This window comes from Limulus polyphemus, unplaced genomic scaffold, assembly GCF_000517525.1.
Source record: "Limulus polyphemus unplaced genomic scaffold, Limulus_polyphemus-2.1.2 Scaffold303, whole genome shotgun sequence".
Classification (NCBI taxonomy): Eukaryota; Metazoa; Arthropoda; class Merostomata; order Xiphosura; family Limulidae; genus Limulus; species Limulus polyphemus.
Window position 1 is genome coordinate 141,682 of NW_013665913.1, and position 14,832 is coordinate 156,513.

The 14,832-nt window shown below is 29.8% G+C and overlaps 1 protein-coding gene across 1 annotated transcript in view; it reads right to left on the reverse strand.

The window, feature by feature from the left end:
- The window catches only part of LOC106457210 (leucine-rich repeat and calponin homology domain-containing protein 1-like), a 26,962-nt gene continuing 12,130 nt past the window's right edge, over nucleotides 1-14,832 (reverse strand). Inside the window, exons 5-6 of the mRNA XM_022383044.1 lie at nucleotides 9,824-9,901; nucleotides 1-5,897 (exon numbers count right to left, since the gene is read on the reverse strand). Coding sequence (XP_022238752.1) covers nucleotides 5,694-5,897; nucleotides 9,824-9,901 — 282 coding nt within the window. The 3' untranslated portion in view covers nucleotides 1-5,693. The remainder of the gene's footprint in view (nucleotides 5,898-9,823; nucleotides 9,902-14,832) is intronic.

The following is a 14,832-nucleotide window of genomic DNA, read 5'->3' on the forward strand; positions in this document are numbered from 1 at the left end:
AGGAAAAAAAAACAACAGACATTGTTTAAGTTTTTTGTATTCCCATATCTAAACTGACTTGATTTCAGATTCATTTGTTTAATGGAGTCAAACAAATAAGCATCAGACTGTACACATTCTTGGGCAATATATTTTGCTACTAAAAATAATTTGTAAGCAAAAATTCATTTAATATTTTGCTCTAATGTGTCACAAATCTACATTGATAAATACTGAGGTTTAAAATATGTGTGGGTGTGCTGTAAAAGTAGCTTCTACAACTTAGCAACCCATAATATTAAACAAATTTGGGCAAAAGCATCTGATTTATTGAACTCATCTTTACACCTGAACCAGACCAAATAAAATAAAACCCAAATATTCATTAAAAAGTATGTCATCTTTGCAGGGTCTGTGGGTAAATGGAAGAATGTTTTAAGTGAATTAAGTAATAGCTAAGTGTTGCAAAAACAAACAAACAACATATTTAATAAAGATAAATACATTGGTGACTGTATAAAAAATCTTCTGATTATTTTGGTACTTTCGTTTTAGAAGGATCATTCACTTTTCATAGTGAAATTCATCCAAAATTATGATTTTGTAAAACTTCTTAATTACATATAATAACAAATGATTAACAAGCAAACAAATCAATAGGGCATTAATACCAATGTCTGGCTTCTCTCTTACTATTACAATCACATGAAATTTTATATTCTTGGCTACATAAATCAAAGGCATCACGAGATATGTTCAAAACACTTACTGCATACAAATTTCCTCAAAAATTCATGTTCTAGATGTTAAAAAGTTTAACAAGGGTTTCAATGACCAGTAAAACTTTGGCAAAGTTGTACCATTTCCCTTTTCAATTCTTGTAGTGGCAAGTTAAGTTAATGATATTTATCACATTTAGTTTTGATGTTACTATATCTGTACATAAAATACTAAAACTTAAAGTAAATCAGTTACAAAAATGTCCACAACCCTAATGTTCGGAGTTATTAAAGTGCTTACTGGTGGCAAGATTCATTTTAAAGCACGTTTGTACTCACATTCATGAACTCAAAAAAACATCTGCATACTTTCAGAAAGCATGTAGAAAAATAAGTGCTTCATTATTTTGTGCACTTTTCATTCATTGACCCTAAAAAAAAAGGCATGCTGAGGAATTTAACAGAAGTGATATGTTGTCTTTATAAACTATACATGTATAAGAAATTCTGGTTTTGTAAATATATTATCATAAAGATTTAGTTAAGAGATATAGTGACACTAGATATATCCTAACCTTCTAACTACACAATTATTGGTATATTACACCTTTTGGTGTTGCACTCACATAAAATTTCTAAATTTTAATTTATCATTTAAAAATTTTGTAGATCCTTAGTTTAGACTTTAGGTTACTAGAATCCACTGCTGCCATGTTAAATGATATTAAACGCTATTAATTTAATGATATTAAATTATTATATAATTTAAATTATGCCCATAAGCATAATAAATTACCCAGGTTAATAAAATTTAACTTTGAAAGGTAGGAAATGCACCTTTTTCTTTCACTTGAGGTTTTTTTCTTTGTGAGAACTCCTTAGTGGAAAAATAATGTGCTATTTTCTCTTTAAAATGTCAACCTTCATAGTACAATCCATTTATTTAGAGTGAATGAGTTTTACCCCGGTGCTTCTGTATTCAACTGCTTCCTGTCCATCTGTATCTAATTAGAATTAAAGCCACTTAGCCCTGCATACTCAAGATTAGAATATTTTAAATGATAACATTCGGAAACACAGACTTTGTGGAGATGAAAGAGTGGAGTATAATAATGGATCCCCTCTTTAAATTCCATATAAACAGATGCCAGTATGTACTATAAATAACATAAAATAGATAATTACAAATCCAGATACAGTGAATATTGTCCAACAAATAAAACCTGCCATCTTTGAACATTCCCTGTATCATTAAAGGCCCAAATTCTCATTAATATTTCAAACTGAAAATAATATTTTAAGTACACAGCAACAAATATTTGAGTAAGTCATATGGAAACTAATATTTAAATACAAGATAAATAACTCCCGTCAAATACGCAGCCACAAGTAAATCCTTATTAATTTCAGCATCACTCCAACTAATGAATTTAATAAAGCACTATACAATGAATACATAATATATATATATATATATGGAGAGAGAGAGAGAGCTAAGGCAATAACAGCTTGAAGATACAGCAAACTGAATTATAGAAATAACCTAGATTTTACATAGTAACATGTACGCAGTACTTTTCTCAATTGTGCCATTCCTAACAACTATTCTACTAAAGCAAAGTTGAGAAATATTGCCTGGATATAGAATGTTCAGTATATTATACAGTTATACCATGACCAAGTTAGTATAAATCTACTTGTGACTTGGCCTTCAAACAAGTTTCATCTTAAGGATGGCAAAGTATTATCATTAAAACACTGATGAACTCATCTGCTAAACATAATGTAATCTACAAATTTCTCACTAGCTACTGCTTAATGATATCAGCTTTTTCACTAGGTTCCAATGATTTTCAAGACAGCTTCACTAACAGCTTATACATTGACTCATCCAATATAACTTCATTAAATGCTTTCCTGTATCTACTGAAGATGTATCAACATTTGTTTGCTAATGTAAATGAAAGAAAATATTGTAAAATTAAGTGATATCCAAATAGTTCTGAAAGTTCAAATGTTTTGATTTGAAATACTGGATTTCTTGTTAACTTTAATATCATCCTGGTGTAATTATACAGTAACAATACATGTCGTTGAATCAACTTTAAAGATTATACAATAATTAGTAAATGAATTACATAACTACAAAATAGGAGCACATTACTTCCATCATAGCTATAATCATAAAATACTTCAAAATTATAAAGTTATCAAATTTATTATACATATTAGGTGCCAATTTAATCAAACTAAGTTTGATTTTAAAGCATGTAGTAGATGCTACAGCATTAACATCATATTTTAGCAAACATCTTAACTTAATATTTGATTTTATGTATCTTCTAACATCTCAGCTTATGCCTTTATCATAGACACCTTACCAAGTACAGAATATATAGGTGGTAAGGTGTTCTTGATAAAGAAATAAGCTGAAATGGTAAATAATAAAATTAACCAAATTTCCTAAAGTTAGTGATCATTTATCTTCACCACATAACAGGTCAAGGTTTGTTGAAGTAGTTTGTAACTTCACTAAAATTACAAGCTAATAATACTGCAGAGTTTGTGAAACAAATCTTCAGACCAATAACATTTCATGCTCTTGATCTTACTATGCATGTAATACTAGAGTGAAATAAGTGAAACCGAAAACACTCAGCACAAGTCACTTTGAGATTGTACCTTGTATCTCTTTTTTTTTGTTTTAGCATTACTTTATATTATCAATTACCACACAACATTTTAAAACTTGAACTCATTACATTAAAATTATCATGTTTACTTTCTACGACTGTAAGACATACAGGGCAAAAAGGATTTTAACTTTTAATCTTTACTTTATAGTAACATATGTACCTGGGCCATAAGACTGCCAACTATTAATTTACTGCACTTGATCTTTAGGGGTATAGTTACCAAAACCTAAATGTTCTAATTTGAAAAAAAAAAAGTGATAATAGTTAAAATACATAATACAGTGACTGTTTATGTCTCTTTAGGTACTACCCTCTATCTTACAGTATTATGTGATTCGGTAATTCATAAAAAATAAAATTAAAACAAAATACTTTTCACTCATATTTTTTTCACTTTCTTTGGTCCCATTAAAAATTAATCTTTGGTGAAATGAGCTTGTTTAGAAAGCTATTTTACAGTATATATATATATATTAATCTGTACATAGTTTGACTAATGTTTACTCTGGATCACCAGAACAATTTAATATAAAACATTAAGTACATCAGTAAAGAAACGTATACAGATTTTGTTATATTTTATGACAAATTTTGCTACTCGGAGATGTAAAATTTGACGTATTCAGAAACTTTATCAATGTGGCGTGTAGGGCACTTCAAATGTTGTTCGTGCTAACAATATAAAACATATACAGATTACAAAGTCAGTTTTATTTGCTCTAAAGACATGTTTCTGAACAATGGTCTGTTGAAATTAAGAATTTACTTGATACGGAGTTATTAATTATAAAATGATACACTAGCACTATCACTATGTATTATTTACTTTGCATTGTTTTATTAAGCCTTACTGACTCTTGCAACAGTCAGATTAGAGCTTTGAATACAATAAAACTTGTTCTCTTTCATCTATCTGAATAAAACTTTCTGTGCTAGATTTTACTTCCATTAGTGAATATAAGTAAAAGAATTATGTTTAATTACTTTAATTATAAGAGTAATTCAAAAGATATGTTAGTCCATTAAATAAATAAAATAGTCAGTTATTTTGTTTGAATTTTGTAAGAACATTACAAATTTTGTTCAAACAAGTAAGGTATCATGTTCAAGCTAATCCTGACTAGACTGTATTAGAGACTGATATAATAGTTGTTCAAAATTAAATATAATTTACTTAGTACAACAAATGTAAAACTGTATATGTTTATATTATTCTTTCTGTAACACCTATTACCATCTTTATGTGGACTCTAATTGTAGTGAAGTGATAAATTATTCATGTTAAGTAATTCCACCAATAGGGGAAAAAAAAGTTTATTTAATAAATTAATGTTGAAAGATAGTGCCAACACTTGAAGGTAATATTTGTCTTAGAAAACAATGGGATAGTCTAAACAAAAACAAAAGTACCTAGCTAAACATTTCTTATATAGTATAATAGTGGGTAAATTAAGAAAAATAATTATATGATACAATTTAATGTGTACACTATAATACTGTTACTTTTCTTAAATAAGAGACAGATAATGCATTGATCATGGAAGCAATACATTGGCACACACATTCTTGGTGCCATTACAAGATTACAACTTCTTAAAGACAGATGTAGTAAAACACTTAAGTGTTCATTATCGATACTGATTACATTTATAAGAAACTCCTTACACTAAACGTACTTTCCAGAACTTTACTGACAAAATTGTCCAATTTTTTTTTCAAAACTGTGTATTCATATTTTCTTCAGGATTTTAGTTATTTTACTAATTGTTTTAGCATTTTTGCTTCTCTTTCTATAGAAAAATTACAAAGCACATTCCTTTCTACATAACATATCAGTCTTATACAGTTTAATAACACTTCTGCAAACATTTTGGATAACATATGGCAGCGCAATCTATATCTAGCATTTAGTGTAGATTTGAAGCTACCATCATTATATACAACAGTTTTTCCTTCGATGAGCTTTCCCATGTTCACTATGAAGACTTGAAAATAAATATGTATAAAAATCTGTTTTTTATCTATGTACAACATTATACACATAACTGTAATTAGTTAGTTTACATATACTAATACTAGGGCTAGATGTTATCAAACCTATAATGTGCAATGTAAATTATCAATTTCAAATCAATCTATTCTAGTTACTAAGTACACAAAAACTTAGAAACAAAAATACAGAATGTTATAACTGGTTAAAGTTGAGTTACACAGGTGTAAGAGACTTGCAACTCTGACCCCATGTTTTTTTTTAAATGTCAAACCTATAATCATCAGTGGCTTAAAAACTGCCATCCAATTATGGTGGAGGAGGGCACAAAAGTATCATAAGACAGGTTCCAACAAACAGTCCCACCAGCAAATATGAGAGAAAAACGTCACTACCACCATATAAGTCTGTCTGCAGCGTGACTTTGGACAGAGAGAGAAGAACCTGGACGGTATGGGCGACCTTGGCCACCTGCTCCTGCATGACGACCTCTTCCCATTTAAACAGATCTGCCTGCAATAAAAACAAAAATCAAAAAAACCTGTCTGATCAGTATCCCCAAATTAACATCTTAACTGATGTGATTTTTTTATACTAATGAGAGCACAAGAGTTAAAAAAAGAAAAGAAATAATTTTGTGTAATAATTAACTTGTAGGCAATTTCTTCATAAATAGTATTATTTGGGCTCAAGTTTCTTTTTTTTACACATTGTATTAAACAAAATTCTACATATATTCAGCCAAAACATTTACTGTAGTAAAAAGCACTTCTCAACAGAAAAATATTCAAATAATATTTTGATCTCAACAAATTTTCCTTACACTTTAAACTTGTGTATGCATGAAACCTAAGTGAATTTAATAAAATATAATACTCCCTATAAAATTCTCAAAATGTAAATACTTATATAAGAAACATTCTACAATATATTCACATTTAAATAACAACAAAAGATGATAACAGTTCACCACAAAACATGCTACAAGCGTTTTAAATGTTTATTTCACTTCTACATTAAAAGACTTAGGTACCATTATAATCCCAAAAATCCTGCAAAAAAAAAAAGAAATAAAATTAAAAATATTTATAAACTATTGATACTTTGTTCCTGTATAAACTGTTAAAACCATACAATGCATCATTTTCATTATCAAGATTAGAAAAAATTGCTACTTTAAAGTAGACAGCTTTACACAGAAGAAATGGCAGAATAAAAACTGTTCATTACAAACAAGTTCAAAATGCTACTTGAGATTTTCTTTCAACAAACAATACATCTGGTTAGGGTTGAAATTTTAATATTACTACTTTAACAGATATGACAGATCAAAAAAGGTTCATTAAATGAATTTCAAAATGGTATTTGAAATTTTCTTTCAACAAGCAATACGCCCAATTACTGTTGAAATTTTCAAGTTTCACACATTTACCCTAATAATGTTTTTCTCAGGATTTATCGAATTCCTCAGAGTATAATTTTTTTTTGCCTCCATGAATGTTCTAAGTTATCTATCTTTAGTTAATAACACAAATGAAAGATTACTTCTAAGTATAATTTGAAATATCTTCTTTAAATACAGAACTAAGTAAAGGTAAAATGTCAAAACATCATCACATGTGGCTAGGCTATGCTTCTGTGAACAACTTCAAGGTGAAAAGTATTTGTATCACTTCATATCTAAACAAGTCTTAATCTTTAGCAGTGTAGGTTTTGGTTCTGTTATCACTGACTGTATTACTGACAGAGCTGCTAAACTTTTTACTCATTTCAATCAAATTAATTGTTTGTTTTTTAAAGCAAAGCCACACTGGGCTATCTGCTGTGTCCATTGTGGGGAATTGAACCCCAAATTTTAGCTTTGTACGTCTAAAGACTTACTGCTGTCCCACTGGGGGACATCAAACTAATTTTTTTATTTTTTTAATATAAGTAAGATTTTATAATATTATAAAATTAAAATGTATATGTATATACAATTAACACAGTTCTGCAACATTAGTGTTTCCCATTAATTAACCAACCAAAAAATGTAATTATCATCACATGAAACATTTAATAAAGGATCATGAAACAGAAAATTCTTCAACACAAAACAAAATGCACATCAGATGAAATGCCACCAAACAATGCAATTCCCCCCTGCATTTTCAAATTCCTAGGTTTTAAATTTTCAATGTTTTTAAACTGCCTAAGTATTAAATTCCAAAAGTCTAAGAAACTACTATTAAGAGTTAATTCTTTAAGAAGGAATAATAATAATAAAAAAAGAAATATGAACCTGAATATATAGTGGTTACACGAACCCAATCAAATCTAATGTAAGTGTCATGATATAAAAGACTGTTTCGCATAGGTAGTATTAATTAATTATTTTGTGAGTTAATATATCATGATTGTTTAGTTGTTTATTTTATTATAAGAGAGTTAAAAGCAGACAATTATTGGAAGCTGTGTTTATAATTTATTGATGTTGAGGCTATCAAACATTGCATGAAATTTATTGATGACGAGGATGTAGAGATTTCTAGAAGGCGAGCAGACAGTGATAAATATAAAATACTGTAAGATGCGTGGAAACAACAGACAGACAAGAAAATAAAGTCAAGGAAAGTAGAAGTTTGGTCAAGGAAAGTTAAACATAAAGTTAGCACCCGTAGGAGTGAAAGGCCTAACGATTAATATGTTAGAGGAAAACTATCAGTTTTAAAAGAAATAAGAAGTATAGTTTATTCCATTAAAGCAAGTTCTAAAGTAATTGTACCAGTCGAGTGCACTTGGACAAAAGGAACAGACGATATCTGAAGCACGAGGACCAGATAATTACTGGAAGAGCAGTTTAAGACTGTGGTAACTCGCCCTATAGTGTAAAGAACATTTAACTAGTTTGGATATATATATATACTATTTTGAAAACAAGTGGAGTATGTGCTGTTTGTTTATCTTTGAATTTATTCCCAACAAGTCACAGACACCTACTGTAGAAGAATCCTTAGCCCAACACCCGTATTATTCAACCTACTTACTAAATACTACTACTATATGTAGTATTAAGAAGAATAAGCCTCATTATTTTGACAGTAAGAATCAGTAGATTTATATCTAGTTTAAAATTTTATTTAATGCTCTACTTTTTTTAACCGACTTATCAGTTTCTAGTTAAAATTCCTTTTGTAAATTATTTTTTTATTGTCTTGGTTTGACAAGTCACATGGTTTTGTTGTTTGACTGAATCTGTTTTACATTTCAAATAAGTGATTTTCTTTTATTATTGTGACTTGAAACTTTGGTTTTGTGCTGAAGAGTTCTTGATTGAACTAGTCAATTATCGTGATAAATAGGTTACTTCTGAAAAGTCAATTCTTTCTACATTATATATATATTTTTTTTATCCAGGAAAGTGTAACTTTTTTAAACAGGGTTTTAAAAACAATTTAATAGCCACAATTTTTTTTTACATCAGGAAGCTCACTGAACAACTTTGAATTCCAGTCTACTGGTTAAAGGTTGATTCAGCTAATCACACACTAAAACAGGAATACAGGACTTGTGTAATTTACACCTACCTTATGCATCATTCAGGTGGTAAGTGTGGATGGAAAAGGTAATTACAACCTCAGATACAAAGGCTATTCAAAATATTCATTGCAAATTCAAATATTTTTATGCATGCAAGTCATACATGATTACAGTAATTATTAATTTTTTAATTTCATATTTATTAATTAAATTCTATGTACATATATACTTTTATTGTACACACTGCCTAAAATATGAAGCTGATCGGTGACAAAAAGTAGGTGTTTCATGCCCTTCAGATGTGTCTGACAAAACTGAACAAGAAAAATTATTCTTTACAATAATACTTTTAACAGTAGGACTGGTGCCAACAAGATATTTACAGATCTTTATAATAGTTTTGTGTGTTTGCACAAATTCTTGGTTTTAGAGATTATGCAGTGTTATTATTTTAATTATTAATATCCATAAAACTTGTAAATACTTCAGTTTGGGTACAACATCAGTAGACCTCAAAATACGAGCCACATAAAATAAAATTCATAGTACAGGAGATTTAAATAAGGTAGAAACATTCATAAAACTAAACAATTTGTTGAGTCAACTCTAGTAGAAGTTAAGAAGTGCTTTGAAAATAGTTAATACACTAAAAAGGATCAAGTTGGGCCACAAATTTTTTATCTGCATGTAAATTACACAATTACTAACTTACATTATTAAACTGTCTGTCTTTTCAATTTTTTTATTCACAACAACAGTAAAGTTTTATTATTAAAAGTTTATTTATCCAAACTACTGTCTTGTATGTGCACATCTAAGTTAATGAAACTCCTCAGGTGTATCAAAAATTTTTTAATAACTATACATAAACTAAACATTTCTGAAAGCTTACATCAGCATTAAGTTTAAATAATACTGACCTTTGGCACACCTGTCTTCTCACAACTTTTAAGAAAGTTTTCAACATTCAAACGACGCTTGGTTACTGGTAATCTAGGCTGTAAAAGTTTTAACAGTAGAACATTACTAACATTTATTTACAAATATAAAAGCTGTATATAATTTTGTTTCTCCCTTAAATGCAAAAAAAATAAAAAATCTGTTTTAAATTTCCATTTAAAAAAAATATGTAATGGTAGTGAATAACTGAAGGAATGACTTCTTTATATATGTGACACGCATAAAAATCCTTGTTTTTTTTATCTAAAACAAGACACCCCAGCTTGCTTCATTCATAAATTCACTGCTTCATTTAATAAAATCTAATGTCCTTTTCTAACTCATGTTTATTAACTATTCCTTTATAAAACATCTCTGAATACAATACTTTTTTACTGAATGTTTTTGATTCCAGTTTAATAGTGATCGCTTTATTGAAGGAACTCATTGAAGAAATTAAACATATAACCCTTATAACATCTGCTTTCTCGTATGAAAAACATATATATATATATATAAGTTGTTAACACGTACATGTAGATATGACAATAACCTACTCTACCCAAAGTGCCTAGTGGATTTTGAATTTCTTTGGGTCTGCGCGAGTGCCATTGGGCTTGATTCGACTTAAAGTGTGTTAGGGACAAATGATTTTAATCTAAAATATATTTTTTGATAATCAGAAAAATCTTCATTTTTTGTTTTACAAATACAATGATTAAAAAGTTTTCATATGTTTACATGTAGCATAGATATTTTGAAGACATTAAATGTCTTTGCCCAAATATCAAAACGGTTAGTCCACAAATCATTAAATACATATCATCCAGACACTATCTGCTGGTGCAACTAAGATCTTGATTCATGATTTTCAGAGCATTCTTTGAAATGAAATGCAATCCAATATTCAGACTAAGCCTGCTTTTATCAATTTTTGTTGGTTTCTTGACCCACAGCCTAACCTCTAAATCTGCATATCACACAAGGTAATAGTTTAAGTTGTAAAATACATTTACATCTAGAAGTATCATTTGTTAAGAGCTACCAAAAATCCTATTCTACAATTATTGAGTAATATGATGGAAGATTATTGTTTTAAGTCTGTGAGTGGTATCTTATTTTCTAAAAATTAAAGGACTCTAGTATGATTTGCAGTGAAATATCTTATACATCACTACAAATTTATAGATTATACTCTGGACAAGGTAACTTACAAAAAAATTATAAAAGCAGATTCAGACCTTAAATTTTAGAGTAAGTTTGAATTTTAATAAATCCTTGTTTATTAAAACTAGCAACTTTTAGTTTGTTCTATGTCAGAAACTAATAACATCAGAAAACTAGTAAATAGCTGGCAAATCCTAAAACTAATAAATCTGGTTTTTAAAGGTTCATGAGCAACCTTAAAGTTGCCATAGCATTACTTTTTAAGTCAAAATAAAACTTTGAGCTGGAGCTTGATTTCTTTGTTTTAGGTGTTGTTTTGGAAGCTGTTCTACCATTCAATGGGTTCTTTCAAATTAATTGGTAAAAATGATAAAAAGTCCAATCCACAAAGTGATAAGTTAATTTATTTCTTAAATAAATGTGTAATACAACAACATTCAGTTGAAGGCCTAATTTCATAAACAAACTTTTCAACATAAACTTTGCAACTAAATTTAGGCCTAACATAATTAGCTTAGAGATATAAACACTTAACTCGCCCAGTAACTGCAGAGTAGAATAAACACAATAATTTCACCACTAACACCGAAATGAATTGCTATATGATTACTCATTGAATCCTCCATTAACTGACAATGAACTCATTTATAATGTACCATTCTTTCTATACATTAGAAAGTTTCTCAATTATTACATCACCTCAAACTTTCTAGATATTGCATCCTCATTTTGATTAGCATAGAGAATATAATTTACAACATTACATAGCCAATGTAGCTATGTTAGCAAAATTATGAAAATCAAAAGTATGAAACATGTTGTAACATTTTCTGTAATAACCAAGCTAGGCCTACTGACAGTGTATAATATTATTAAACTGAATGTAAATACTACATGTCAAGTTTTTAACATTGTTAACAGTATCATATATCAAGTGTTTTTCTTAATGAAAAGAATGGAAACATTCACTATAACTTCCAATATATTGCTAGTATAACTGTCTTAAATGTGAATGTAAAAATATTAATACAAGTAACTGAATGAAAAACTGTATGTATAATCTTAAACATTTCCATGGAACACTTAAAATCAACCTTAAAAACTACTTTATGGAAGAGGCACGTGGATGATACAGTTACTATTTGTTCAGATGGACATGACATCTTAACAGAAGTCCTAGCATCCACACTGTAAATGCATATATCCAGTTTACTGTTCAAACAGATCATTTCCTTTCCAGATATGATCACAACCTCATTACACACATCTACAGAAAATCAACTCACACAAACAGGTACCCAAACTTCAAGTCTAACCACGTATACACACACTTGGTCAAACAAGGACTATTAAGGAATAAGAAAATCTGCAATGATATTACTAGTTCCACACAGCTTGGAGTGTTTTCACTTTAAGAAGTGATATAGGCATTCCCTCTTTGGTACTTCAGATACAATACAATCATAAGAATTCAGTATCTATTGAGGATATCTTACTAAAGCTGACTTGTTAGTGATTTTTCTAATTTTCTAAAATGTATGCCTATTTTTTATAATTTTATGTTTAATAATTTTATTAAGCTGGCTAACACCATATAGGTTTTATAATTCATTTTTATCTAAATTCAGTGACTTTTCATAAAATCCTTACTGATCAAAATGGTGTCACTTTAGCATCTATAGAATTAGTGGAAATAAAGCTATAACGCAACATTTCGTAAAAAAGCCTACCTAAAATTGTATTATATAGTAAAGAAAAAATTGCACTAATTTAACTCTCTCCACATGGGCTCGGTCAATTTGACTGACTACGTGACCTTTTTGTACTCGTTTAAAGTCTTTATAGATATAATACTCCTATCTTTCAATACCTTTGATGGTGCTACCAGTGAAAGAGAAATCGCCAATGTATTTGTTTGTAAGTATGAGCGCCTGTATAACTGTCTCATACGAAGAAGAGGATATGGCCACCTTGGTATGGGAACTGGATGAGCAAATTCGTCAGTACTGCTGCAGTGACCAGTGTTATGACGGCCACTTCGTTACGACTGACCTAATTGATAATGCCATATCCCGCCTTAACTCCGGTAAGAGAGACGGTGACGGATTATCTTCTACCGACCATATCAAACATGGAAGACTGGTATTACGCACACATATAACCATTTTGTTTACGGTAATGATGCGTCATAGTTACATCCCGGTGATATGTTGGCATCGACCATCATACCTATTTCAAAAAGTATGAGAAAATCGCTGAGTGACTCAGGTAATTATAGGGCCATTGCCTTAACCAGCCCATTAAGTAAACTTTTTGAGCTTATAATATTAGAAATGAATGCTGAGTCACTGGTTACAACCAATCTGCAATTTGGTTTTAAGCAGAAATCTTCGACTACACAGTGTACTTTTGCTGTACAAGAAGTAATTCAGTATTACTTAAATAATGACACGTCCATGTTTTTGGATGCGAGTCAGGCTTTTGACCATCTCCAGTATATTAAACTGTTTAAACGATTATTTGAGAAAGGTTTATGTCCTTTAACATGTAGAGTACTGTTATTTATGCATACAGGACAGGTGGTGCAGCTTCGTTGGGGAGAGATTCTTTCAGGTCGATATCTGTGTCCAACGATGTCAAGCAAGGCGGAATTCTATCGCCTGTGCTTTTTTCAATCTATGCTGATATGTTACTTACTGAGCTACGTAATTGTGGTCAGGGTTGCTACATTGGCAGAACATTTGCAGGAGCGATCGCTGATGCTGATGACATAATCCTTTTAGCTCCGTTAAGAACTGGGTTATTGAATATGTTGGAAACTGACGAACAAATAGGCAAGGACCTTAACATTAAGTTCAATCCAGCTAAATGCCAGTTTTTGAAATTTAGGTGTCCTACTTCAGTTAGTAATGATAATGTAGAACAGCCTATACTGTTCTGTGGCATGATGTTTCCATTAAGCGAATCAGCTGTACACCTTGGGCATTACATTGGCTTTAATTACAGAGTAAATTCCATTCAGAAAAGCGTGAATGAATTGTACCAGAGATGTAATTCATTAATATCTAAATTTTCACATTGTTCATATGATGTGCGATACAGTCTGTTTAAACTATATTGTATGTGTTCATATGGATCGAATCTTTGGGATTTTGTGCATAAGACAATCGAAAGTTTTTATTGCATTGCGCATGGCAGAAATGCATTTGTTGCATTCTCATGGTGCCATATGACACTCACTGTGACTTGTTACCTAGAATTGTGGATGATCATCCCATAGAATTTCAAATGCACAAGCGTTTTGTGAACTTTATGAACTCCTGCCATTTGTCTGAAAACGAGCAAGTCAGATTATGCTATAGGATGGCTGTAAATGGCAGTGGATCTCCTGCTGGGAATTCCATCAGTCAAATTTGTTGTAAATGCAATCTTTACCGAAATTTCTTCGATGTAAAAAGCCCCAGACTTCAGGGAGACATCAGGAGGTGATGACAGGGAAGATATAAATATTATTATTTCTCACCTGTGTACATATTAATTATCTGTATAACTAATGATGTCTGTAACTGTATTAATTGTATCTATGAATGGTACGAATATATATATATATATATATATCTTCACAAAATTTGGCAGTCTTTCAGTTAACATTATAAGTCTTTCACATACATAAAATCATATTTTTAGTGAGGTATTTTTAATAAACTAAAATATAGAGATGTTCATCAATATATTGAGTATTTGTTTTGAATAATCCATGTGCAAAGTGATTTTTCATGTTATGATTAAAAATATTTTTTCTTCATTTCAAAAATCCCAAAAT